Source organism: Falco rusticolus, chromosome 13 (genome assembly GCF_015220075.1).
Source record: "Falco rusticolus isolate bFalRus1 chromosome 13, bFalRus1.pri, whole genome shotgun sequence".
Taxonomy (NCBI): domain Eukaryota; kingdom Metazoa; phylum Chordata; class Aves; order Falconiformes; family Falconidae; genus Falco; species Falco rusticolus.
The window spans coordinates 18,985,259-19,012,758 of record NC_051199.1 but is presented as its reverse complement, the minus strand read 5'-3'; the positions used below and the strand labels follow the sequence as shown (position 1 = coordinate 19,012,758).

General features: G+C 55.3%; 2 protein-coding genes and 3 non-coding genes across 6 annotated transcripts; 4 read left to right on the top strand and 1 right to left on the bottom strand.

Moving 5' to 3' along the window:
- Window positions 1-1,765: 1,765 nt before the first annotated feature.
- Window positions 1,766-9,437, top strand: NCL (nucleolin). Its single transcript, XM_037407075.1, has 15 exons — window positions 1,766-1,982; window positions 2,573-2,680; window positions 3,220-3,505; window positions 3,855-4,007; window positions 4,328-4,513; window positions 4,729-4,812; window positions 5,088-5,223; window positions 5,606-5,742; window positions 6,198-6,324; window positions 6,543-6,676; window positions 7,023-7,158; window positions 7,246-7,397; window positions 7,938-8,064; window positions 8,509-8,738; window positions 8,946-9,437. The coding sequence occupies exons 1-15, from the start codon at window positions 1,965-1,967 to the stop codon at window positions 9,023-9,025; spliced, it is 2,094 nt and encodes a 697-aa protein (XP_037262972.1). The 5' UTR covers window positions 1,766-1,964; the 3' UTR covers window positions 9,026-9,437.
- Window positions 4,926-4,995, top strand: LOC119157120. Its single transcript, XR_005107385.1, has one exon. It is a non-coding gene; the product is annotated as a small nucleolar RNA SNORD82 (small nucleolar RNA).
- LOC119157121 lies at window positions 7,549-7,625 on the top strand. Its single transcript, XR_005107386.1, has one exon. It is a non-coding gene; the product is annotated as a small nucleolar RNA SNORD20 (small nucleolar RNA).
- Window positions 8,244-8,382, top strand: LOC119157118. The gene has a single exon (XR_005107383.1). It is a non-coding gene; the product is annotated as a small nucleolar RNA SNORA75 (small nucleolar RNA).
- A 2,345-nt stretch (window positions 9,438-11,782) lies between the features above and the next one.
- B3GNT7 (UDP-GlcNAc:betaGal beta-1,3-N-acetylglucosaminyltransferase 7) lies at window positions 11,783-26,338 on the bottom strand. Of its 2 annotated transcripts, XM_037407562.1 has the most exons (3): window positions 26,119-26,338; window positions 23,384-23,546; window positions 11,783-15,241 (listed from the first exon to the last, which is right to left on the bottom strand). In XM_037407562.1, the coding sequence occupies exon 3, from the start codon at window positions 15,166-15,168 to the stop codon at window positions 14,041-14,043; it is 1,128 nt and encodes a 375-aa protein (XP_037263459.1). In that variant the 5' UTR covers window positions 15,169-15,241; window positions 23,384-23,546; window positions 26,119-26,338; the 3' UTR covers window positions 11,783-14,040. The 2 variants fall into 2 exon arrangements, with proteins under 2 accessions (XP_037263459.1, XP_037263458.1); XM_037407561.1 differs by lacking the exons at window positions 23,384-23,546; window positions 26,119-26,338 and adding an exon at window positions 20,201-20,296 and having other exon boundaries at window positions 13,827-15,241.
- Window positions 26,339-27,500: the final 1,162 nt, after the last annotated feature.

Sequence of the window (27,500 nt, the reverse complement as noted above, 5' to 3'; positions counted from 1 at the left end):
CAGGTCTCTACTTCCTCCATCTCCATCACCCTGCATCCCCATGGGCCACCCCGAGTCTGTGCTGCTGCTTCCCCCGGGCACTCGGTAACAGCTCCTGCAGGATGCAGTCAGTGGTTCATGAGCCTGATGTTACTATTTCACATGCAGAGTCCAGCTGCCCTATACAAGGGGTTTCCCCAGGCAGGATCCCCACCTGCCTGGGTATGTGACCAGGGATGGAACGTGGGCAGTGTCCCCCTCTGTTCCAGCTCCATCCCTCCCCATACTGACTGATGGTGGCAGGCTCTCCACAGGCTGGCTTTCTCCTGGAGAGGTTGACTGATCCCATCATCACCCCTCAGTGAGTGCCCTCAGCTACGACTGCCCACCTGGAACTGCCTCTCCTCACCCAGCAAAGGAAAAAGAGGTACTACGACAGCCCAGGAGCCAGGTATGTTGCCTCACCCACAATGTCTCCATTGCTTTCAGGTATCACTGAGCAACCCAGGGGTGTCTCCTCAACGGCAGCTGCATTTATTGAGAGTTTGGTGGGGCTTTTTTCCTTTAGGGCTCCCTAGCATCTTGCATTCTCCAAGTTAGGGTTTCTCTCAAGCATGCCTGAGAAGGGCAAACGGCTATAGCCACAGACACGTGAGTCAGGAGCCCCCAGGAGCTGGCTGGATGCCCACTTTGAAAGTGGGAGAGGGTGTAAGGCAGCGGGGAAGCCCCAGCAATAGAGGCCACTCATGTCCTTGGGGGACCACCACTCAGGCCTGCCAGCAGACTGGCAAGTTAAACAGGGGTGCTGCATTCCTGGGGTCATCCTACCCCAAATTTATAGCCACTGGGGTAAAACTCCACAGGGAGAAAGCTGGTGTCTTCTTTCAGTGACTGAACTCGGAAGCACTCATCAGGCGAGCACAGGTTTATTTTTTCTGCAGCGTTGGGTCCTTTGTCCCTGCCGGGAGCCACTGGAAGGTGGCAGCTGCAGGGTGCTCCTGTGCCAGCCGCAGCTGCAGCAGCTGCACACCGACCAGCTCCTGGGGGTGCTCCTTCAGGCTGGCCGAGGGGGCTTCGTGCCCCCCAGGGCTGGGAAGGAGGTGCCGGGGGGGAGTGCGGGGGGCGGGGGGGAGGGCAGAGGCAGCGCTGGGGAGGCCCCAGCCCCCTCCCTTTGCCAAGGCCAAAAGGAGAAAGCGTGCTCGGGCTGAGCTGCATCCCCGGAGCCCAACTGCCGCAGAGCCGGCCTGCGAAGCCTGTCCCGACGGCGTGCAAAGGGGCTGGCAGGCCCGATCCCAGCCCCGGGACCCCCGGTCCCTAGTCCCCCCTGCTCCGCTGCCGGGACCCCCGCCCCCCCGCTGCCGGGCCTCCCGCCCCCCCCCTGCCGCGCTCCCGGGATCCCCAAGCCCAGGACCCCCGGCCCAGGGGACCCCCGACCCCGTCCCAGTTCCCCCACGTGTCCCGCCGCTCGCCACGTGCTCTCCCGCGGCCCCGGCCACGCCCACCCTCAGCTAAGCTCCGCCGCCCAATCAGGGCGCAAGCGCCGAGCTACCGCCCTCTCATTGGCTAACGCCGATTACTCTCGGGCGGGCAGCGCGTCTCCGCGCTCTCGCCCCCCACCTCACTGCCTCGCTCTCGCCGGCGGCTGTAAGGCGCTTTCCCGTTGGCTGATCGCAAACCGCCAGAGATTGGCAGAGAGGCTCGAAGGGCGGAGGCGGCGATTGGCCGGGCGGCGCGCCACGCGCGGCGATTGGCTGAAGCGGGGGCGGAGGGGGCGTGGCGTGGCGGAGGGCTAGGCAAGCGAGCGGAAGGGGCCTGCGCTCCCTCTTTCGTTTCAGTCCCCGGTCCGGGTCGCCAGCGCCTCGCCGCCGCTCCCGCCGCCCGCCCGGGGCCCGCTCCGTTCCTTGCTGCCGCCCCGCCGGCCGTGCCCAGCGCCCTCCTGAACTAGCTCGGCCGCCGCCCCTGCGCCGCCAGGCACCGCCGCCATCATGGTGAAGATCGCCAAGGTGAGGGCGCCGGGCGGGGCGGCGCGCAGCCGCCGGGCGGGAAGCGGAGCGGCCGCCGCCGTGGCGGGCGGCGGGCGGATGGTGATGGGTTGGGAGCGGGGGGCGCCGGGCCGCCCGCCCGCCGCCGGTTCCACGGGCCGCGCGGCCGTTTGCAGGCCTCCCCTCCCGCACCATGAAGATGGCGGCGGGGGGCGGGGCCGCGGCCGCGCGTTCGGGGGGGCGGCTTTGGGCATCGGCCCGGCCCGTTCCCCGCCGCGGTGGCGCGCGCGGAGGCCCGGCCGCGGGCGGGGGGAGGGGGCCGCGATCGGGGCCGGAGGAGGGGGAGGGGGGCACCTCGGCGCGCGCAGCCCGGGGGGGGGGGGGGGCGGGGCTACACCGTACTGCGCGGCCACGTGGTGCGCCGGGGAGAGCGAGCACGTGGGAGCGCGCGGCGCCCCCCGCCCGCCCCGGGAGGGCCCCATTGCCCCGGTCCGGGGGCGGCGATACCGGGCCGGGGCGGCGGGATCGTGGCTGTGCCGCTCGCTCCTCGGCGGGGAAGGTGGGGGTGGCGAGGGGGCGAATGCCGCCTAACAGCCCGCGCTCTTTTTCAGACTCCCAAGAATCAGATCAAACAGAAAAAAATGGCTCCTCCCCCCAAAAAGGTGGAGGAGAGCGAGGAAGAGGAGTCCTCGGAGCTGGAGGAAAGCAGCGGGGAGGAGGTAAGGGGCCGGGCACGTGCCGCAGGTGTCACAAGGGCTGGGGGTGCACTGGGTTTGACAGGGGGTCGATGTTAACAGCCAGCCGGTGCCTGTCGGTTACCTGCGGCTGCAGCATAAACCTGATGTCACAAGAGAAAAGGGACGTGGGGAAAACTCGCGCGGGAGGTAGGTCTGGGCTTCCAGGCTTTGGGAGGGCTGCGGGGCTCTTAGAGCTGCCCTGGGGTGACGACGATCGGCAGTAAGTGACTTGCCACACACAAGTAATAAGCCAGACTGAAAATTTCAAGCTACCAAATGCCCCTAGGGAGATTACTGGTCTTGCTTCGGGACCAGGGAGTTTGGAGATGCTTTAATGTTCCATAAGTTGTGAAAAACTTGAAAAAGCTGGTTTTGAGCCTTAGGAAGTTTAACAGAATAGGCAACTAAGGTCATTGAGCGGAAACAAAGTCTGTCAGAAGGATAGGCTTTAGGTTGCAGTTCCCATATATTAGCCTCGTCGTTTAGAGGGCCAGCATGTCTTACACTAGGGTGTATTTCAGGTGATCCCTCAGAAGAAACAACAAAAAGCAGCAGTTACACCAGCCAAGAAGGCTGCTACCCCTGCAAAGAAGGTCGCTACTCCTGCAAAAAAGGCAGTTACACCTGCCAAGAAGGCTGTGGCTACTCCGGCTAAAAAGGCTGTGGCTACTCCAGCTAAAAAGGCTGCCATCCTAACCAAAGGAGCGAAAAATGGAAAGAATGCCAAGAAGGAGGAGAGTGAGGAGGAAGATGAAGATGATGAGGAAGATGATGAGGAGGAGGAGGAAGAAGATGAAGAAGATTCTGGTAAGTTAATTTTGAAATACGTATCCATTCTTGCATAAGTGGACTGAAGCTGGTCCAGTCAGGTTGCTGAATTTGAATACCTTTGGGATTGAAAGTTTAGTATGATTTAATAGTTGTGAGAAGGGGCTTCATTGATTAAAAGGTGGTGAGGAAGGAAAGGGGGGTAATCGGTGACGTTTGGAGAAGAACTTGGGCTGCAGCTGTGTTATGTTGCGGCATGTGAAGCATCTTCTAGTTTTCTGACTGTCCTTTCCTGAACTTAGCCAAAATCTCCTGAAAGAAAAGTAATTTTACTAGTAGTTTGAAGGCTGAGTGGTGTGGGTAAATGCTTGCTGTATTGTTGGTGCAGATGAGGAAGAGGAACCACCAATGCCTGTGAAGCCTGCAGCCAAAAAACCTGCAGCAGTACCAGCCAAAAAGCCTGCAGTTGTGCCAGTAAAACAAGAATCTGAAGAAGAGGACGAGGATGAAGATGAGGATGACGATGATGAGGAAGATGATGGTAAGTGAGATTAAGGAAAACTTTGCAGTGCTCAGCTGATTTTAGATGAATGCTGTTGTCCATTAAATGTGGCTGAGTGGGTGTTTATTTAGCTTGGTTGCTGGTTAAACTCTTGGGGAACAGGTACTGTTTTTTAATGCAACAAAGAGGGAGAGCCAGCTTTTATAAACACTATAAATATATTAAACCTGTTTCATGAGAACATACAAACTTAAGGAAGCATGAAAACCACTATTGTATTTCACAAGATTTTCTTTTCTTGGTCTCAAAAGGGGCTTGATCTTGAACGTGTCTGAAATCTTGTGCTCAATTTGTTTCAGAGTCTGAAGATGATGAGGCCATGGACACAACCCCCGTTCAAGTGAAAAAACTTACTCCAGCAAAGGCTGCACCAGTGAAAGCCAAGGCAGACTCTGAAGATGAGGAAGATGAAGAAGATGAGGATGAAGATGAGGAGGATGAGGATGAGGATGAAGAGGATGCCGAGGAGGAAAGTGAGGATGAAAGTGAGTTTAAATGTTTTTGAGATCATAACTGTCTTAAGAGGAAAGATTCATGAGAAAAATCTTTGTCTGTCATGGTCTTTTGGGCTGAGAAATAGTTGTTGTAGTGATGAGAGAAGGTCCCGTGTATGACTGGTGTGAAAATTATTGCTCCTGTATTGATCCAGTATAGGAGAAGTTGTTCTGTATTTTTCATGGTGTGTGTTCTTTTACCACAGAACCTGTCAAGGAAGCACCTGGAAAGAGGAAGAAAGAAATGGCCAATAAAAGTGCACCAGAGGCCAAGAAAAAGAAAACAGACGGTAGGTGATGTGGGATCATCAAGCAGTGCTTGTTTCATGGACTGTTACTGGGACAGTGCATAGCTGTGAAGGAACAGGATGCTGGTACATAACTGAAGGGACAGGTTTTTTCCAGCACAAATGATGATTATAAGGGACTTAATGCTGAAGTGTGATGTCACTTTAGAGCAGAAACTGATGTGCTAAAGCTTTCCGGAGTCCGGCTTCTTAAAAAAAAATAAAATAACCACAACCTGCCTTAAAACCCCAGATTCTGATTATCTTTTCATTTAAAGGGCCGACTTCAGCTTTCTCCCTCTTCGTGGGAAATTTGGTCCCCACCAAGGAGTATGAAGAACTGAAGACTGGCATCAAAGACTTCTTTGGGAAGAAGAATATCGAAGTTTTAGATGTCAGAATCGGTGCCTCCAAGTGAGTTCATCAGTAGAACTTAGCTGCCTATTTCTTTTGATTGGCAGGAATTTGTTTGGAGGGGTGTAACTGCTGATGCTAGTTCCCTTCAGGATGCTGGGATGGTTGCTAGGTAATGAATGGAAGCTGGAAGAGAGGCACGGTACTGATAAGTGTATAATACTTGCTTGGTTTGCAGCTTTTTCAGACAGTATTTCCATAAAGGAAGAGCTGCCACTTCAGTTACATAGCTGTTCTCTGCCGTTGTTTTGGTTATGTGGGCTGGTTAGCATTTATTAACAGTCTAACTTGACCAGCGGGGACCTCTCTGGTTTTGGGTTTGTTTGTGTCCCCTGCTACTACAGATGGATCACCTTAAATAGTAAGGTTACCCTTCTTTCAGGCGATTCGGCTATGTAGACTTTTCATCTGCTGAAGATCTGGATAAAGCTCTCCAAATGAATGGAAAGAAGTTAATGGGTTCCGAAGTCAAACTGGAAAAAGCAAAGAGCAAGGAAACAATAAAAGAAAATAAGAAAGGTATGGCCCATAACTCGTAACTGCCTGTGCACATCAATGAAAAGCTGTCATCATCAGGCTGGAGCAGTGTTACTGGTGGCTGCTCTTCTATGCCTTTAAGGCAGATCATCCTGGTTGGAGCTCTGTATCATAAACAGTTTCTCAAATGCTTACATACCGATGGACAAGTTCAGACTGAAATGTCTGGAAATGTGATTCTGAAAAACAGTGTGCATTGGGGGCACTGAGGAGGAGATCTGGTTCTTCCTGAAGTTTTAGGACCTGTTTTCTGAACTTGATGCACTTAAGAGGAGTAGAATGGTAGCCTAATAAACTTCTGTAATAGTTGCTTTTTCAGCTTCTGAAACTGCTTTATTTTCTGCTGGATCAACTCACTGATTCTCACTGATCTGGCAGCATAGATGAGACAGGGGTTTTCGCTGGTAACGTGATAGTAACTTTTTCTCTCTTTGCAGAGAGAGATGCTAGGACACTGTTTGTGAAGAATCTGCCCTACCGCTTAACTGAAGATGAAATAAGAGAGGTGTTTGAAAACGCACAAGAAATCAGAATAGTAATGAACAAGGAGGGGAACAGCAAAGGGTACGTAGCTGAGAGGACTGTTGGATGTTTGCTGTTCCTTAAACTCTTGGCATATTCCAGTAAGCTTGTGTGTTCTTTAGCTTCCTTAAGGAACCTCCTGCAGTAGGTGTACTGAAAATACTTTGAAGCCTTTTTCTTGACGTCCTTCCCCCTCCTTGTTCATGAACTTAGTCATTCCTGGAAGGAAGCATTTGCTTATGTTCTTCTCTGTGCTGTAGGATGGCCTATGTTGAATTTAAATCAGAAGCTGAGGCAAACAAAGCTCTGGAGGAGAAGCAGGGCACCGAGATTGATGGTCGTGCCATGGTCATTGACTTCACTGGTGAGAAGAGTCATCAAGAACATCAGAAAGGTACTTTTCTAGACCAATAGCATGCATACAAATGACATACACAAGATTTAATTCTACTTGGTTCAGAAGTAGATTAGCTTGAAGTACTGCAGGAAAATGGTATCGGGAAGGGACCTTTTGCCTGACTTGTACTCTGCATCCTGTGCATTTCATGTCTACTGCATGATTCGAGACAAGGGGGGGCAGCTAGTGTAGGTGACCAAAACAGCGTTGCGGTTGGCCTTGTGCCTCACCTTGAGGTGAGGAGGGGGCAACAACTACTCTTACCCTAGAAGAGTGTCTTGTGACTAGAGGAAGAGAGCTCTTCTTCCAAACTGGCACTTACAGCACTGAGTTTTCTCCGTAGGAGGTGGAGAGAGGGAGTCAAAGACCCTAATTGTCAACAACCTCTCCTACGCTGCTTCAGAAGAGACTCTCCAGGAACTGTTTAAGAAAGCTTCTTCCATCAAGATGCCACAGAACAACCAGGGCAGGCCTAAAGGGTACGTTGTGCCAGACTCCTGAGTTGGCACTGTGAATGACTTGCCTCTTGTCCTCTCAGGCTGACTGAAATCTTCTCCTCCAAATAGGTATGCATTTGTAGAATTTCCCACAACTGAGGATGCTAAAGAGGCATTGAATTCCTATAACAACACAGAGATTGAAGGCAGAGCAATCAGACTGGAATTTAGTTCACCAGCATGGCAGAAAGGGAACATGAATGCAAGAGGAGGGTTTAATCGTAAGTGTTCCATGTTTGATCATTTGATCTTGAGATACCTGTGGGCAGGAGTGTACCGTTCATGGAAACATAGGGCTGCTTTAAAAAAAAAAAACACCAAACCACAAGGCATGCCTGTGGAGTGAAAGACTGGCATCTTGAGTGAATGGGCTGGATATGATGACTGATTATCTGAAATGCTGATGAAAAAATTGCCTAAGTCCTCTAGATAGTCAAGTGCTGATCCAGCAGTGTCTGTCCTGTTAGTATCCCTATTGATAAGATGCAGGCATCTATTTAAAAAAAGAAAGGGGGAGCGGGGGAGAATTATTTTGACAGTACCAGGCTGGTTGGTGGGAGATACTTTGATGTCAGGTTCTAACTGCAGTCCTGAAAAAGTTTTCAAGGACTTCTTTAAGTACCTGAGCTGTTCCTTCAAAACAAACCCCTTAGACCTGTGAGCTGTTCCAGGGGCCAGTAATGCAAGCTGGATGTGATGTTAAGAAACTGATGGTTGCCTTCCTCAAGCTTACTGATCTCTGAATTTTTCTCTTACCTCAGAACAAAGCAAAACGTTGTTTGTCAGAGGCCTTTCTGAGGACACCACAGAGGAGACACTAAAAGAATCATTTGAAGGCTCTATAAGTGCTAGAATAGTCACAGATAGAGACACTGGATCATCTAAAGGGTATGTTTAATGCCACCTGGCATGATTTTAGTTGCTACAAAGAGCATCACTTCAGCAGGTTTGTACATCTTGGGGTGTTTCTCGTGTTCATGCGGGTGATTCTTTGAAGCTAGTAAATCGCATGGAACCAGGGGACAGGCTTACAGCTTCGGCTCTGGTCGTGGCGGGCAGCGTGTGCTCACTTCTCAATGAGCTCCTTCCTGCCAACAAATCCGTGGCAGCCTATGGATTCGCACGAGAAGAATATTAACTGTGCAGTACTGGCAAACTCGCAATGGGCTTCCATCGATTGTGATTAGCCACTGCTGTTTGACAAGTTAACGTGGCCCTGGTCCCTGTGTGGCTGCAGAAGCGTGGGTGTTTGTTTCTGACAGGATAAAGCACCCGTAGGTGGTGCTACGGCTGGTGGAGTTTTGACTGTCTCTCTCTGAACCCTTTTCCTAGGTTTGGATTTGTGGACTTCAGCTCCCCAGAAGATGCCAAAGCAGCTAAAGAAGCCATGGAGGATGGAGAGATAGATGGAAATAAAGTGATCCTTGACTTTGCCAAGCCAAAGGGTGAATTTCAACGTGGCGGTGGTTTTGGTGGTGGATTTGGTGGTCGTGGTGGCAGAGGAGGAGGCCGAGGAGGAAGAGGTGGATTTGGTGGCAGAGGTGGTGGCAGAGGATTTGGAGGTAAGAAGAAGCAAGTGCTGCTGTTCTAAGGGGAGGGGGTGTGCTCAAAAACAACCCAAAGCCATTCTTGGGTTTATGGTGTGGTGCCACCACAGAGTGCTTGATGTGAATTTGTTTTCATGTGTGTGCCGGGATGGGTTTGGAAGGGCGGTGGTGTCTGTGCAGGGGTGCCTGTAACTCTGCTTCTTGTAATAATTTTCTTTCTAGGTAGAGGAGGTGGCTTCCGAGGAGGCAGAGGAGGAGGTGGAGATCACAAGCCACAAGGGAAGAAGATAAAGTTTGAATAAACTTCCCCTTTCCTTTCCCTTCTCCTGCTCTCTGAGACTATCTGAAAGGACTCCGGGGGTTTTTATTCTCCTTTGATCTTGGCGGAGCCTTCGGAGGACATTCCAAGATGCGAAGCAGTACTGTGAGCCACTTGGAAGATACGATTTTCATTTCAAGGAAGAGAGAGCAAGCCATTTTGACTGCTTGCCCATTCAAACGGAACTTTTTAAAAAAATGAGCGATAGATGTGGGAATTTTCCCTCTTGTCTGTGAGTTGTCTTGAATTTATAATGTTTTACCCATGTACAAAAATATTTTTTTTTCCTATAAACTTCTGTAGCATTTTTGCTGTAAAAATGCAGAATGTTTTATCATTTGTGCTTCAGCACCCTGTCTTGGACAGATTAAAAGGACCTAAACTGGTTCGTGTTACTTCTGTGCCACTAAATGAAGCAGGGCTGTGAGAAATGTCTGTCTTGAACCTTTTCTCCCTTAATGTCCCAGGCAGCAGCTAGTGTCCTGCTTTGCTGTAACCTGTGTCAGCACCCAAATAACATACGTGTGCTATGTTTAACGTGCTTGCAAGAATAGGGGAGGAGAATATGATTGGTAAGGTAAGCCCTGTGACCACAACCATGGTGGTTTGTTTTTGGTTTTTTTTTTACTGAAGATGTATGTGATGTTGCATGCTAGCCACTTGGGTTTTTTTACTCTCTTTTTTACAAATGAGTAAATTGGATCTTGTACCAAGGCCCTGCAGCTCAGTCACCCTTTCCTACAGACACTGTGTTTTGTGCTTCGTTCCAAATTGTCTTCTCTTGTCTTGTCCTCCCTAAGTGTGATTGCAGATGCATTGAAACAGGGGCTTGGGGAAAGGAGCCGCTTGTTGCCTTGACCCACACGTATGCCTTTGGGTGTTCATCAGGCTTGGTGAGGGTGACTGCTTCCACTGGAGTGGGGATGAAGGTGGTAGGTCCTGTCTGCAGTAGTCACTGGCCTCTTCCAGCTAGTCACTTGGCTGGTGTCCTGCAGTGGCGGTTGGGGGACAGCAGTGCTCTTGAGTGCCTGCAAGCTGTGGGTGCAGAAACCCTCGGCCGGGCTGTGGGATTCTGCTTCCCAGGGAGCAGGCACTGACCTTGACCCTCAGTTCTGGCTGTGGGTGCAGCCAGCTCACCCCTCCTGGTGTATTTTGGCACCACGGGGACCTGTCACAGCCCCTCGAACACTGCTGGGTATGGATTCCTAATGCGCAGCCCCTGCAGGGGGAAAAAGGGTTCTGTGCAGGTAAAAAGGTTTATATACTGCGGGGGTAGGGTTGCCTTTGGCTTCGCTTCTCGCCGGACCCCTGAGGAGGGGTTTGTGCGTCGGTCCCCCCCGTCGCGGAGGGCGCGGGGGCTCCTCCAGCCCTGGGCATCAGCCATCTTAGAGCGGCGCCCGAGCCCCGGCGGCAAATGGTCGGAGGGCGGCGGCGGCGGGACCGGCCGCCAGGGGGCAGCACTCGCCCGCGCAGCCGGGTGCCGCCAGGGGGCAGCACCAGCCCGCGCAGCCGGGCCGGGGCCAGGGCCGGGCCGAGGGGTCGGTGAGGGGCCGGGTCCCAGGGGCTCCGCACCCGCCTGGGGGTGTGTGTGGATGGCAGTGGATGTCGTGCGCAGTGCCCCGGATCCTGCATGGCTCGGAGGCCTCCCCCGTGTGAGGGAAGCTGAGTTGGGGGCTGCAGCATCCTTCCTATCCGTGCTGTCACTTGCATCCTTGTCCCCAGCTGTGCCCCATGGAGCCCAGCTGCACTGTAACACTGGGGCCCTGTTCCCACTCTGGGGCTCTGGATCCTTGGCTGGAGCATTTGCTTGCACCTTGGTACCCTGCCACAGCTGGAGGAGGCAGCCCTGGGGCAGGTCACACTGCAGAGGAGAAGGGCAAAAGCATCCACAAGTGTATCTGCTCAGCGTTTGCCTTGTGTCCCACCTGTGAAGTGTTTGGTGCCATGGGCAAGCTGGCCCTGGTGGCAGGTGGTCCAGCCTGCCATATCCAGCGTGTCCTGGTCCCCCTTGCTGGCCTCTCTGCTCCCCATCACCCTGTTGAGGAGCCAGCCCTGAAACCGAGCCCCCAGTGCCCAAACACTGAGGTGAGACCCGTGGGCTCATCCATGGCTTTCCTCTTCACCCCCCAGGTCCATACCTGATGCGGGTTTGTCCCTGTGGATGTGGCTTGCTCTGCTCTGGGGTCACTGCTGCCCCATGGCCTGTGTATCCTACTGCGCTATGGAGAGGGGATGTCAGGCTATGGAGAGGGGATGTCAGGCGGTGGTGGTGGTGGTGGTGGGAAAAGGCAATGAGCCAGGTCCTGCCATGGAGAGCGTGACAGAGGCAGCAAGGTGGCGATCTCCTTCAGCATAAGGAGAGAGGGTGTTCAAACAAAACAGGTGAGTTTCCAAACCTGCTGTATGTAGCAGCTCTTCCCAGGGAGGGTGAGGTGAGGTGCTCCTCACTCCAGGGCACCAGCACAATCTGAAGTTCAGCTGGAGATTTCAAATGCAGCTGGAGGAATGCACGGAAGAGAGAAAACATCCACCGGCTCTTGTTAAACGCCATGCCAGGCTCTGCAAGGAAGCTGTGCCAAGCTGGAGCAGGGCAGCCACAGCCCTGAAATGCCACACCAGGCAGCGGTTTTGCCACTGGATCCCATTGCCAGGTTTCATTCCCAACCAGCCAGGCTGACTGGGCCAGCAGAAACCTGCTAGCAGTGACATGAGGTGAGGGCTTGTGGGTTTTTTTCCTTCTTCTTTCAACCTTTATTTAGAAACTAGAATGTTCACCAAATCTACAAGATTTCTCTGTACAGGTCCCACCAGGTGAAGAACAGCAGCGAGAGATTTCTGCGCGCAGCCCTGGCTCACCGTATGCACCGCTACGGAGGGCGAGAGCTGTCCCTGCGTATAGGATAAATACACAGCTAACGTACTGTACCTGACATAAATTATGGAGGTGTCAATTTGGATTTCTGAACTCACTCCTGTTGGAAGGAGGGAGGGGACGGGAAAGCAGAGTGTTGTGTGCCGAAAATGCCCCTGGGGCAAGTCTCTGCCCTGCACTGCTGGCACTTGCCCCAGGGATGCGGTGCTGCTGGGTGCATCCTAAATCAAATTTCACAGTATTGCCACTAGCCCCAGTACCAAGGGCCGAGCCCTGGGCAGCAGTGGGCTCTTTCTCTTCCTCCTTTCCAAATCTGCGACTGGGCAGATGAGGGACACTGGCCAAGAGGTTGTGGGGCTTGGCAGGAGGGTGCCTTTTCTGGCTGGTTTATAGGCCCTTTTTTTTTTTTTTTTTTTTTTTTTCTTCCTTGTTTTCTAACCTGGGGAACATACAGACTTGGAGTAAATGAAACAGGCCCATTTCCAAAACACATTCAAAAAAGGAAAGAAAAAAAAAAAAGGCACTGCACAGGGGGACCTTTGAGGTAGTCAATATTTTTTCCCTTCAATGTCTGGCACCAGAGAGGGAGAGAGAGGGAATGCACGCATGCCACGTTTCACTGTGCGTGGTCAGGGCCACGGATGGGGTTGTACATGTTCGTACATGACATGGACATCTGTGTGCGCAGAGCATGTGCCTGGGAGCTGGCATGCCAGGGCCTGTGCATGCGTGTGGCTTTGCACATGCCTGTGGCTTTGCTGACACCTGCGGTTGGTGGCTGGAGAGCATCTGTGGCCACATGTCTCTCTGTGTTGGGGGGGGTGTCCATCACAACAGCTGGCTTGGGGCTCCCCCTGACAGCTCCAGTGGTCCTTTCAGCCCAAAGAAAGAGGGCCATGTCTTGTGGTACCACTCCTTGTCATGCTTCTGAGCCTCATCCTGTAGAACACTGCAACAGCCCTGAGAGGGGCAGATACGGTGTGAAACACCAGCTCTCCTTCACCTTGTCCCGTTGGACCCTGCTCTGTGTACCAGGCCAGGACCGATACTCTCCAACCTGCCCTGGAACATCGTGCTTGCTGCAAAACCAGGGCTGAGCCTGAAGCAGCCATGCATGTGGTCTTTGGGGTCTGTTGTCCCCTTCTGAGGCAACCCCATCAGGGCAGCCCAGCTGCAAGGAGAGGGTCTCCCTGCAGCGAGCCCCCAGGGTGCCTGCACCCAAGCTGGGGTCCCAGGTGCTTTGGGGCCACTCCAGCTGGGGCTGATCAAGTTTCTCTGCCTCTTTCTTGGCTGTGGGCAAGGGCAGCCTGCCTCGTCCCTTCCCTTTCCTGCCAGGAGGAACAAATCCCTGAGGAATTCCAGCTGGGTACATTCCTCTGAGTGCACGCACAGCAAGGCTGGCAGAGGGGCTGTGTGGCTGAGCGCAGCCCATGCTGGTGCTGGGAGCCACCACTGTCTGGGACCCTCTATCAGGGACAAAGACCCCAGTTCCCCAACTGCCTGGCTGAAACCCCAAGGGGGGCTCAGGATCCAGCCTCAGAGGAGAGCCCCTTCCCCAGCTGCACAGTGAGGACTTTGGCAGGGGCAAACCCAATGCACACAGAGTCGATGTCACTAAAACCTCACATGGAGGAGAAACTTGAAATAACAAACAAAATCCCCTTGACTTTTGAGCTGTCGGGGGCTCACACACTTGTAAACTGCTCAGCTCCCTTGAAGCACTTTCCCTGGATAGCCAGACCCTGAACATCTCCAAAAAATGCCTGTGTCACATTCCCTCTCTGCCTCCCCCCCACCCCGTATTTCATCATACTCTGGTGGAGGTGGTACCTAAAGCAGAGCTCTGCCCTCCCTCCCTCTCTCTCTTCATTTTGTGCTAGATTTGTTGTGTTGTGTTTTTTTTCCCCTCTCCTTTTTCATCAACCCCCAACCCAGCTGGAGATAAGTGAACCACATTACAGTACAGGAACAAACACCATCACAAACCCTGCCCATGAGTGCAGTCTCTGCCCCGGAGGAACATGCCCCGCAGAGGACTCGTGTGCCACCAGCAGAGACTCACCCCATCCTGGAGCAGGGATCGGTTGTCCCAGCCCCTCCAGTCCCAGCTCTCCAGAGAGACTGAGCTAAAGGACATTGAGTTTTCTCGAGCATGTCAAGTTACTATGGACCAAGTCCCACATTTGGAGCAACTCTGGAGGCAGCAGTTTATGAACCACCAACATACTCCGGAAGAAACATGGCTCCTTGTTCATCTTGCTGTTCTTGTTCTTCACAATGCCAAAAGTTTTGAAGCCCTCGTGCCCAATGGGTGACACTTTTAGGATCTCCAAGCACATCCCTAGGAAGACATCGTCAATGGGGTACAGCTCCAGTGTCTCCGAGGTCTTGTGCAGCCTCTTGGCTAGGGGTCCATCCATGATGAAGCCCCCACCCCCTGCATAGGGTGGGTAGTTACTTTTGTTGTAGAGGGCGCTGGGGATGTAGTACTTGTTCTCCTTCTTCCGGATCGGCCTGGCCTTGTAGAGGACATCCCCAACAAAGAGGTCCTCTCCCTCCTTCTTGTCCTCCAGGAACTCCAGGATGTTGCTGGGACTCACAAACACATCGTCATCACCTTTGAAGATGAAGCGGACATTGTCACAGTAGATGTTCAGCCACTTCAGGAAATGGACTTCTTTGAGGGTGAGGTTGAAGAAGCTGTCCAGGAAATCCCACTGCAAGATGTCCCCATAGATATGGTTCTCGTAATCCAGCAGTTTCTGGTAGTTGGCTCTCTCCTCCTCCTTGGAAGCCGTGCCCAGCAAGAACAACGTCCTGATCCTCTTGCCGTCCACATCCTTCTCCTGGCCCCAGGTCCTCCGGATGGCCTCACGGCGGTCGTGCTGCGTAATGATAGACTTGACCACGATGAGCAGGTAGATGTCTCCGCTGCATTTCTCAGGGTGGTTGATCAGCATGGGAAAGTAGCGGCAGTGCCGATAGAGGAGGAACTGCTGGAAGTTGGGCTCCAGCCCTTTGAACCAGTCCACCTTGCTGAAGTTCTGGTTGGCTGAGCAGTTGGTAGTGGTGACATCCCAGGATTTCACTTGCTTTGCCATCACACTCTCCTCTTTCACAGGAGCTTTTTCCTTCTTGCTCTTCCAGAAAGTGCTGGTGAAGGAGAAGGAGTTGTCCCTCTTCTGCATTTTCAGGGCCTCTGGGGTGGGCAGGTCTTTCTGCTGCTGGCCCTGCATGAACTGACTGGGGGCCATTCCCCGTTGCAGCACCGTCACTGTGATCACCAGCAAGAAGGAGAGGCAAACAGTTTTGTAGATGGTCTTCTTCCTAAAGGGATAAGACAGGGAGTTAAGGAGAGGAAACTGCAGGCTGCAAGAAGCTTGCCTGCAAAAGCACCTCCTGGAGAGGTCATGGAATGCTCATAATCTGTGTCCCATCACCTGATGGGCAGCAGCCTTGTGGGAAGAGCTGTGGGACACCATACACGCTCTTCCCACCTGCATCCTGCTTGCTTGCAGGGCAGCTCGGGGGCCACGCTTAACCACAGGGACAGGCACAAGGCATATAGCAAGTGGCTGCGGTATCATCTGGCAACCCCATATCTGTGCAAAGAGCTGGGAAGGGTTCACCGGGAAGAAGATAAGGCAGGGGGGAGGGACGCAAGGGGAGAGAGAGATATGAAGTCAGGATGAGAGCTCCCGTGAAGAGCTGTTTTGGAGAGAAGTCCTGAAGAAAGCTCTGTTTCAGACATCTGAAAATTGCAGTTTAGGACAAGAGCAGAAGGGAATTATCTTTTCCATGGAAATGTTAATTCCAAAATACAGGCATACTGCCTATGGCTGTAGACTGGCATCCTATGGCCCTAGACTGGCATCACAGGTCACGCAACACTGAGAAACCAGAGCTGAGAAGACCACAGGAGTCAAAATGAAACAGTCATTGCTGTTTCGTTTCAAAATGGCAGATCAGGACCAAAAAAAATCACCACTTAAGGCGAACTTCAGGGTTCAGTGGGGAAGAGATGTCCTTAGCCCTGCAACCACCTTGGGAATCAGCATTTCTGGGGGCACTGCTGGGTGTTTGGCCAGTTCTCAGGACCTGTTGCTTCACTTTGTGGTGATAAGGAGCAGTAGATGCACTGCAGATTTGGGGGCAGATGTTCCCAGCCTGCAGCAAACCAGATACCTGCACATCCAGGGTGTGTGGAGGGCTGGGGGTGGTAGATCAAACGCTGCCCTCCCCTGCTGCAGACCCATCACCAGGGGAAGTTGCTGGCTCATGGGACAAACCCTGGTGCTCACCAGGGGCTTGAGCAGGATCCTCGTGCCGTCCTTGGGACAGCAGGAGGGCTGCACTCAGAGACAACTGATGCACTGAATGCCACCCCGAATACCACCCCAACCTGCTTTTCCACACAGTTAAAGGGGGCTTTCTTGCCCTGCTGCCACAGAGGAGAGGAACTGCTGGCCCTGCCCATCTACACTATGTTGTCCCCAAGTACCTGGCTCTGCTCCACAGCTGGCACATCTGCTCCACTTTCCTGATGTTGCAGTCCTGCTTGCTCCAGCTGCCTTGGCCCATCTCCCTGTGCAAAAGCACACCGGGCATTGGGGGGTGGCAGCTGGGATCCACGTGCCCACCGGGGGTCCTGACAGCTTCCCAAGGGCAGCACCATCTCCACATGGAGGGGACACATGGAGGGGACACGCGAGGTGCTCAGCAGTCCCTGGAGCCCCTTTTCCCTGCCGGGGAGTGAAAGGGACCTCGGCTGGGGAGCCAAAGGAGACAGACGTGGCACCAGTCTCATAGATCCCCTGCACCTGCCCTCTTGGTGACAGAAGCACGTTCCAGCCTGGGTGCCACCCACCAGGGACAGCCCTCAGCCTCCCACTCCCCGTCAGAGCCAGAACCAAGATAGTCTCTACCCAGGCAGATGGCACCTTCACTTTGGAGTAGTCCAGAGAAGGAGCTTGGGGCTGAAATCTGAAACATACAACCCAAGTGTTTTCCAGATAGCTCCCCCCCCCCCCGCCAAAAAAAAAAAAAAAGGAACCTTGAAACTCTCCTGGCCCTGAAGGCTGGATTATGATCAGCACTGCCAGGAAGCTGCTGGGGTTTTGGGGCACAGGCTGCACCAAAGCACCTGCTTGGTGGGACACCCCATATTCCCTTGGGCTCCCCAGGGCAGGGGACTGCAATGCTCTTGGGGACTCCAGCCACACTGAAATGCAGCAGCCCCGAAGGGAAGCAGGGGAACCAGGAGCTTTCAGGAACTCCTGTCTCCAGCTTTGCCCTCAAGCACAAAGAACTTTTCAGCCCCACATTTACGTGGGAAAACTGTGATCGCTAGCGTGGACTGTGAGAGCCAGCGTGGAAATAAGTAATTACTGGTAAATTGATAGATATTCCTCATCTGGTTTTATATGTGGCCACTCATCTGAGACTGATGAGGGAGCAGTTCTGATTAGATCTCACCATTCCCTTAACCCTCTCCAGCCCTGGCCACACAGCTCTAAGCTTATCCTTAGAACCCCTGTGGTCCGATAAAACTTTAACCCCTGCACAGCCAAGCAATTTTTAAAACCTCTCATCAATACCTGGCACTGCAGCAGAAATAACCCTAGTCACCCTTGTATAGTAACCCCAATTGCACCGATCCCATCCGGACACTCAGCCTTGCTCCCACCCCATCCCATCCCATCCTTGCACTCCCCACACCCCAAGGACAACACATGATAAAATACCCAGCCTGAAAGATGGCCAAGGGTTCCCCAGAAGCCATGGGCAAGGAATTACTGATTTAATATTAAAAAAAAAAAAAATTTGCATTGGTGGGGCTGTCACTAACTGGCACGAGTGGGTTCCACCTTTGGCAGGCTCTGCCTGACAAGAGACAGGAGCTCCGTGGAGTCGCTCACCCCCATTACCCTCCTTGGATCACTGCTTTTTATTTCAGTCCAGGCAGAAGACTGCCCTGGGGCTGAGGGGAGATGGAGCTCCTGCTTTTAGTAAGAGGTGGAGGAGGTTGGATAGCCTGGGTACATGTAGGTGTATCAGTGAGGTATTGCACAACAGCACAGAAACTTATTCCTCCCTCCTTCCTCCACCAGACACTGCTCCCCCAGCTCCCACCAGTGCAACGAGCAATTTTTGATTTGTTACAAAAAATTAGTTGGGATTTTTCCTATAAGTCGGACTCGGCAACCCGCAGGGGCACCACCGGGTTCAGCAGGAGCCAGCAGCCCCACGGCCACCTCCTGCCCCACAGAAATCCTGTCCCTGCACTGGCAGAAAAGCAACAGGGACTGGGGGAACCTGAGCCATAGCCACAGGCAATTCCCACATCAAACCAAAGATTCTGGGGGTCAGAAGAGTGGCAATCGCGTGTATCTTCTCTGATCTTGAGTCTTTCTGCTCTGTGGTCTCCTCAGCTGGGAAGTACTTCAGGGGGGAGGAACCGGGTCCTGCTCCCTGGAGACTCCAAGAACCACTGCTTTGCAGGAGGCGAGGGAGCTGTGTTGGCTTTGCTACCATCACAGAGAAATCACCCTGCTGAGCCCCAGTGCCCTGTTCTGGGGCACAACCCCCAGCCAGACCCTGGCAGTGTCCCCAAGAGCCGGCACCGAAGGGCCCAAGGACAGCAGCAACCCGTGTCCATGCCGGCTGGGCTCTCACCGGCGCCAGCTGGGGCTGGCTGGCCCAACCACCAGTGTCAGTGCCACTGAGACAGCTTTGAAAGGGTCCCAACCCACTCCCCTCCTCTTCCCTTTTCTCCACCAGGAAAAGCTCAAAAGCCTCCCTGTGAGATGGCCACGCCACCACCGGCTGTGCCCGGATGGTTAAATATAAATCCCCAAATTAGAGGCGGCCGTTCCCCTTTCAGGTGGTGATGCTGTAGGGCAGGCAAGGCCCTGGGGGACTGGGGCTCTCCGTCCCTGGTCCCCGGAGGCACACAGCCACTTTTGATCCACATGAAAACCTCTTTGATCAGTCAGGGCTATCTATTTATTTGGATTTTTCTGGCCCCTCAATTAGATCCAGTCACGGAGCCGGTGGAGGCACTGCCAGCATAGAGCCCTTTCTGTTGGCGGTGCCAAGGGCTTGGGAGAGGGGATCTTATCTAGGAGCAGATGCTGGGCACCCAAATGTCTCCAAAAGCAGCCTGTGTGCAAGCGCCCAGCAGGGCCCCAGCTCACGGTGGGTGTCCTCCCAGGGTGTCTGGGGACACACGTCCACTTCTTATAAAAGACCTCTGGCTTAAATACAAGGTGGTAAAAACACAGGGCTGGGGGAGAGGCAAGAGCAGGAGCCCTGGATGTCCGTCCCCCCCCCCTCTCCATGGGCACCGTCCCCCAGGCTGGCGCTGCCGTGGGACAGGGACCCCAGGAGCAGGTCTGGCTGCCCCCAGGCGCCGCTCTCCCGGCCACGCCGCCCCCCTCCCCTTCCCAAACCGGCCCTTTGCAGGGAAGGGCTGGGGAAGGCATCCCCAGGGAAAGGCGGGGGGGGGAACCGACCGCCAGCCCTGCCCGGTGGCCCCGTCCCGAGATGGGGCGAGGTTTGCGCTGGGAGCCGACACCCCGGAGAGCCTGGCCCGGGGTACCCCGGCCCGGGGGTTGCGGGGGGAGGGGGACCCGCGGCCGAAAGGAACGTCACTCCTGGGATGGGGACAGACAGACAGGGGACAGACGCCGTCTTTTGTCCCTTCCCCATGCGCACTCTCCTCACCAAAGTTGCCCGTGCCCAGCTATCCGCTCCCGGGGAGCCCCTCGGGAGGGACCCGGTGGGATGGGGACCGGGGAGCCCCTCGGGAGGGACCGGCGGGATGGGGACCGGGGAGCCCCTCGGGAGGGACCCGGCGGGATGGGGACCGGGGAGCCCCTCGGGAGGGACCCGGCGGGATGGGGACCGGGGAGCCCCTCGGGAGGGACCCGGCGGGATGGGGACCGGGGAGCCCCTCGGGAGGGACCCGGCGGGATGGGGACCGGGGAGCCCCTCGGGAGGGACCCGGCGGGATGGGGACCGGGGAGCCCCTCGGGAGGGACCCGGCGGGATGGGGACCGGGGAGCCCCTCGGGAGGGACCCGGCGGGATGGGGACCGGGGAGCCCCTCGGGAGGGACCGGCGGGATGGGGACCGGGGAGCCCCTCGGGAGGGACCCGGCGGGATGGGGACCGGGGAGCCCCCCAGGCTGCGGGCAGGACGCGGCGGCGGGAGCGGAGGTAACGGGGGGCAGCGGGGGGTAACGGGGCAGGAGCAGGCGCGGCCCCCGCTCCCTGCGCTCACTCACCACTGGAACATGCTGGGAGTGGGACGGGGCGGCCGCTCCGCTGCTGGCCGGGGCTGCCCGCGGTCCGGGCGCTGCTTTCTGCCCTCTTCCTCTTCCTCCTCCTCCTCTTCTTTTTCCCAACCCCAAACCTCCCCCCCCCCCCCTTACTTTTTCCCTTTTCCCTCCCCTCGCTCTCCGAGGTGGAGCCAAGAGGGATGGCAAAGCAGGTAGGTTAACTCTTGCCCTGCCCCTCAGCCCCCCCCCCCCCCCACACACACACCGCCCCCCCGCCGGCACGGAGCTCCCCAGCGATGCCGGGGACGGGGTTACGGGTGACACACCGCGCTTCCCCCGGGGACCCTCCGCGCTGCTGATGGGAAACTCACCGGGAGCTGGGAGCTCGCGGAGGGGTGGGGGCGGGTGTGTCCTGTCCTGCCCCACCCCCCCCGGCCCCACCCACCCAAACATCCCCCACCCTGGCACCCCGTAGGGTCTTCTGCAGCCCTCACAGTGCCCTCTGGGTGCATCAGCCCTGCCCCATCGCTGGTAATTGCAAAGGGTCCCAGCTGTGGGAAGGGGATCCCAGAGCTTCACCAGGAGAGGTGCTTTTGGCAGCTGGGATTTGATCTTTGGAAAAGGAATGTGGGTCTTTTCTGCCCTCGCCCCTCAACACAGTCAGGTCAGGTTGGGATGAATCCCAAAAGGAAGCTGGGGCCCAGCTCCGGTTTCTCACGGCAACACTGAGATCCCAGCTTTGCCTCTGTGCACAGCATAGTTTGGGATCCCTGAAGCAACGGAGCCACAGCTTTCCTGGGACCCACACTTTACCCAGGACCACATCTCACTCAGGATCCACACCTTGTTGGAGACCAACACTGCCCAGGGCTCCCACCTCACCAGACACACACACTGTCCAGGACCCACACCTCACGTGGGGTGCAGGGAGTCCAGAGGAAGGGTTGCTGCAGCAGAAGGGTGCCTACAGCATGCCAGGACCTGCCTCATGGATCAGATTTCCACCAGCACCGGGGGCAGGTGAGGTGTCCTTCCAAACTCTTCCTTCAGCCCTGGTTCAGAGTAATGTTCCACCAGAGTCCCTGCTGCAGCCATACCAGCAGGGGACATCCCATTGCCCATTGAGATGCAGATTTAAAGACCTTCTTTTCCTCTTAAATGTAGCATTTCAGTTGAGGGTCTTTTTCAGCCATGAAAATCAGTCCCCATCATTTCTGATGTCTCCCTTTTTGTCATGCTTCCATCCCCACCAGCTGCTCATGTCAACCATGAAGCCTGCAGGAAATCCTTTGGGATATTTCCTTTCCTGCCCAGCAGAGATATCCCAGTCCCTTTCCCCACAGCCTCTCTGCATTTTGCATGAGTGCTGAGGGTCGGGGTCTCCCACAGCTGTCATACCCCCCCCCCCCCCCAGACACACTGTGCTTGTCATGGGAAAGGCTCTTCTGTGCCAAGGCTGGACATGTGGTGGGACCCACACAACCTCTGTTACTCAAGCAACACTTGGCCCTGCTCCAAGAAAACCCCAAGTCCAGCTCAGTTCGGGAAAGAAAGTTGCATTGCTTTCTCCCAGCCTCATTCTCTTTCCTCATCTCAGTTTATTGCTTTCCCAGATGCCCTGCAGCTCCATGTCCTGGGGACTGTGAAAGCTCCCCAGGAAGCGTTGCCCAAACTGGCTGCACCAGCTCTGCAGCACCCCACAACCTTATCACCACCGAAAGTACCTACACACCTTCCCTGATTCCTTTTTGGTCTGTTCCCACTGCCGATAGGAAAGTCTGTATCTGCTGAATTTATAGCCCCAAGAAAATCATGGCTGGGAAGTGCACAGAGAAAGAGTACTGGGTATGATGAAGAGCTACACTGAGTATCACCCTGGAGTGGGATGTGAGGAGGACTCATCTCATCCCTGTAGCACCTGTAGATGGTAGGGCCCATGGCTGGGAGCTCACTCCACTCTGCAAAGAGGGGCTCACAGTGGAGGGTGACCCCGTTGGAGAACTCCCCCTTCACAAACAGGCACAAAGGGGTGTGAACAGCAAAGCCCCACCAGCACAGCCACCATCTCCTCCTTGCAACATGCCCTGGGACCACAAGGGGACAGGGGTGGCAGCATCCTGGCCGTGGGGAGCTGGAATAAACCCCAAAACACACCCCTGGGGCAGCTGCTGTAGCCTGCAGGAGATGCCCAGGTGCTGTGGGTGTGCGACAGGCTCCCAGGGCTCTCCGGATCCCCCAGCACAGCATGGCCAGCCGGCAAGCCCAGGGCCAGCTGGATGCAGCGTGCCCGAGGGCTGAGCTGCTCGGGCATGGAAGCGGCACTGCTGCGGGGCGAGGAGGGCTCCTGGCAGCCTCGGCAGGGAGCTCTGCCAGCTATGCTCCCTGCCTGCCGCCTCTCTGCTGCCTGCTTCCGTGCAGGAAAGCAGCAGGGCCACGAGCACAGGGACTTCCCGGATGCTTCTGTGCTGCTACGCAGTTTCAGCTCCAATAATCCCCCCCTGTGCAGGCAGACCCTGCTCCTGCCTCCTCCTGTGCAGGACAGATGCATGTCCTGCTGCGTGAGAGCGCTGCAGACCTGGGGCGTGATGGCTGTGCAAAGCTTTACTTCTCTATTCGTTAAAGACTTAAATAGTGTCAGGTCTGGGGCTACTAACGACAGAGATAAGCGCTGTCCAAGGCAACTCTGGCATCACCAGCTCCTGTTTCAAGGCTGAGTCTTAAGATGAAGCAGCATTTTTTACATATGTTTCATCATTACATAGGAAAGTTTAGGACAAACCCAAGTTTTCAGGCTCTCCATATTCACCCTGGGAAAGCAGAAAGGCAGCAGGAAGGTTAAAACCAAATGAAACCATTTTCTTAAAAAAATATAATCCTCCTCCACACACCTTCTCCTTGCCTCTTTCTAGTGTCTGGCAAGAACAAGTTTTACCCGAGCAGCCACAACCCCTCTGCTGAGAGCAAAGTCTAGAAAGAGACACCTGAATTTTTTTGTTCACCCAAAACTGAAGCCAGGGGCAGCATCACTTTATTATGAGCAGACACAGGCACCAGCAGATCCCTGCCATTCCTGCCTGTCCCTGTCTTCAGCAAAGTGGATGAATCCATTGTCCCTCCTTTGCTGCAGCACCCAGCACCCTTATTTCTTAGGTCTAAGTCACGAGGCTGAAATTCAGAGGCACCAGGTACCTTTTTGGCACTGTTGGCGGAGCTGCAGGTGTCTGGAGAAAGGCTCTTGCATGGCAGGCTCTTGCTCAGGCATGGAGAAGCTCAGCTCGTTTGCCTAACGCAATGCTGGAGACATTCTGAGGTGCGGTGAGCCACTGTGGTCCTGTGAGAGCTGGCACGGGACCTGCAAGAAATAACACTCATTGCATTGGATGGGGATGCAGAAGGGAAGGTAATGCACAGACCCTCCTAAGTGACACCCAAGTCACAGCTGGGGTGACATCAGCTCCTGCCAACAGCAGCCACCTCTGCAGCTGCCGGCTCCTGGGACCCATTTGGAGACAGCCAGTACCAGTGCCACACACTTACCTCCCACCTAAGCATCCCACCCGGTGTCACCACTGGAGATGGGGGCAAACGACCTGTGGGGACATGAGGCTTTGGAGCTGGCACCTAACAGGGCTACAGGGCATCATTTGGGTAAAGGATGGTGAACAAAAATCATTTGGGTGAGGACTGGGGCGATGCCAAAGTGGCTCATTTGGATGTTCTCAAAGCAAACCGCAATGCTTTTTTTGTTTCAAGAAGCCTCTTTTCATTTCAAAGCGGGCCTGAACTAAAATGTGTTATAAAAAAAGTAAGTACAAAGGAAGAGGCTTTTTTTAATGAAGTTTATGTGATCCCAGGGGGCTGGCTAGTGGCAGGTTGACCCAGCTGATGTTTTTCCCACTGATGGTTTGGGTTTGTTTCACTGGGAAAAGCTGCCCTGTTTTTTTTGCTATGGTTTTTTTTTTGGTGGTGTTTTCTGATTTCTTTCCATTCCAGCAAATTATATGTACACAGAAAAAAGTCTCATCTCTTCTCCCAGTGACTCTCACACCTCCTGGCCACTTGTGCCAGTGCTGTGGTCCCCAGGCTGGATTTCCCACACCAGCCAAGGTCCTGTCGCCCTGTGACCTGCAGGGACACCCAAATCAGCCTTCTCCTCCCCAAACCTCTGAGTGCCTGGAGCTGGACCAAGGGCTCAGCCTGACCTGACACCAGCAGCATGGGGTGGTCACACATTTTAGGTGTTCCTTAAACCATTCACCTGCGCCATACCCCAGGGTGGGGAAGGAGGCCGAGGCTACTATTTGTTTAGCTGAGCCAGACTCACACCACGTAAGGACTTTGCACGCACTCCTGGACAAACATCCTGGCTGCAATAGGACAGGGAATGTCCCTTTGTGCTTGCACATTTGTTTTCTAAGCACCTTTCGTGATGCTGTTTGTGCTGCGTGGGCAGGTAGAGAGTAATCCTGGGAGGCTCCACCATCACCTCTGCTCCCACGTGGGATCCCAGGGGCTATGACCAGGGACTGGCACTGCCTCTGTCCCAGCCCTCGCTCAGAGAAAACCCCACAGGCAGTTAGGATTAATTATTACCCTGGTTTATTGCTGAATGAACACCTCCAGCTTGGAAGCTGGGGCAGACGTCAGGTACCGTCCAGGTGTGACGTGGGATGGCAGGGAAGCCGGCCACCCCCACAGAAAGCTCCCTCCGCTTGCCCATCATTAACAGGACCATAATCCAGATCCCGAGCACGGCACTGGTTATTTACACATTAACCCCAGGGCCCCGCGGCCGTTTCCATCCCAGTGCCTCTGCCAGAGCTGGACCACATGGGCTCCCAGGCGGAGGTGGGAGAAGCGTTTCTACCTTCCCAAAGCCAGGGTCTCCCTCCTGATCCACTGGCCTTGGCAGCTCACCCTGAAACACCTTGAGCCACAGCCAAAAGCAATGCCCGCTGCCCTGCTTGGAATCAAACCCCGGGGGAAACTGCACAATTTCTTCCAAAAATGGGGGAGGAGGAGAAGTTGCTTTGCAGGGTGATGGCTGGGCCAGCCCTGCCCTGCTGGGGGGTCCCCAAGCCACTGTTGCCCTCTGCAGCCCCAACCTGCCTCTGGGCCACCCCATGAGAGCACGGTGCTCAGGGGGGACACGAACCCCACAGCCGCAGTGTGGGGGAATAGGAGGATGGGGTGACACTCCAGTGCCACAGGTTCAGGGAAAGGCAGGGGACAGGATGGTGGCACAGTGCTGGAGGAGACAAGGCTGTTGCAGCCCCATCCCCAGGCGGGACACGAGCCGGGGCTGCCAGGGAAGCAGTGCCCTGGCCTCTGTGCCAGGAGCTGCAGGAGCAGCACAGGGGGAAGCAGTCAGCAAACCTGGGTGAGCAAACCCCCGGGGCTGGATCCATCCAAGGATTTGCCTCCTTGGGATGCCCCTTCCTCAGTTTCCCCAGGGAAAAAGCTCCCCTCTAGGTTTGGGGCTGCTGCCCAGCAGGGCTGCTACCTCCTCTCCCTGGGGGATTTGTGCCCCTGGGATGCCTGGGTCTCCTGGGGAGACTGTGTGACTGTGCTGTTGTTGCTTTAAATCAGCAGCTGGATCCAGCTGTAACTGCGAGTAACCCTCACCGCAGCCTTGCCCAGGCCTTTTATGCATTTTCCAGTGGTTCCAGAGGCAGTTGGCGGCAGCGCACAGGGGAAACCGGACTCACGCTGGCGAGCAGGGAAGGGAGGGGAAAGGGAAAACATTTCCCTTCCCAAAGGAGAAGGGGGAGCCTGATGCTGTGGCTCCGGCAGCAGGCACGGGGCGAGCAGACAGCTTGTGGTGCCTCTGCAGCATGATGTGAACAGCCCTGTGGTTGGACACAGTGAGCCAGAAGCCCTGGTTGTCTCTCGCAGCCCAGCGTCCCCCTGCGAGAAGTACTTACCCCAGTGTGCCTCAGTTTCCCCCTCTCTGCTTTCTCAATTCAACCTCACGCAGAAAGCCCCAAGGTCTGGGTTCTTCGTCCTGCGAGCCTGTGGCAAGATGGCATCCCGGCACTGAAGAAAACAAGCCCATGAGCATATAGGATGGAGAAAGCCTAGATGGATGGGAACATGAGGTTGAGAAGGGAGACATGTTTGTGCTGCCCAGGCCCACAAAGGAGGGAGGAGGAGGATGTTGGTGTGCTCGGCCTTGGGAGGGAAAGGGAAAGAGGGAAAGAGGGAAAGAGGGAAAGAGGGAAAGAGGGAAAGAGGGAAAGAGGGAAAGAGGGAAAGGGGAAGGGAAAGGGAAAGGGAAAGGGAGGACCTGTCCTGCTGCTGAAGGGCATCACTCACATCCCAGACCCTCCCAAAGAGCAAAGGTAGAGGACAGGGAACCAGGAGAGAGAAGTTCTAAGGTTGGAGGACTGGGAAAGCAACGTCATGCCAGTGCTGAACCTGGCAGCCCTGCCTACAGAGATGCTCCTGCCTGTCGCAGGGACCACAGGCCTGTCCTGCTCAGCCTTGCTGCCCTGACCGTCCTGCAGAGCTGGCTGCGGGTGCAGGCTGAAGGTGAAGCCCTGGCTGGGCATCACAGAAACGGCTGTCCCAGCTGCAGCCCGGGCAGGGCTGGGCTGAGCTCAGGGTGCTGGCACGCTGCGCACACAGCCCCGGGAAGCCCTGCTGCCGGGGGGGCTGGCACGGATTCGGGAGCCACGAGCTGCAAGGCGACGTGTTTTCCGCTGGGCAGGAGAGCGCTCGCGACGTCGCTCATGAGTCAGATGGAAAGGGTGGCTTAGGAATCACCTGAGCCCGGCGGCTGCCTGCCCGCGGCCCCTCTCCAGCCCAAGTGGAAAAACATACAGCCCCGGTGCAGCGCATGCCTGCCGAGACCCCGAGCGCTGGCCGGGCCCCCTCCTGGGCCAGCAGACGCAGAAATGCTCACATTAGCCTTTTTTGGCCAAATCGGTTGAGGAGTGAGGTAGAGGCGACTCAGACATCCCTGGCCCTGCAGCTCTGCTCATCATTAATCATTGCTCCGCTGCTGCTCATTGCCTCTGCCAAAACCTGGGCTCTGCTGCAGCCACTGGTGGGTCTGTCTCCAGTAAGAGATGGAGAGTGGGAGAAAGAGGGCATGCGGAGTACAGATTTTCCCCTCTTTGGCTGGGGCTACACAACTACAGCCATGGCAAAGCTCCCCCACTTCTGCACGTACAAGGAGGGCAGCACCCAGCACCCATGGGGCCACCCAGGCAGGCACCCACCCGGCGCAGGGGATGACCCTTGCATGGGCATCGCTGCCCAGCCCAGCCCGGGGAGCTGGTGGGAGAAGCGGCAACAGCAATTT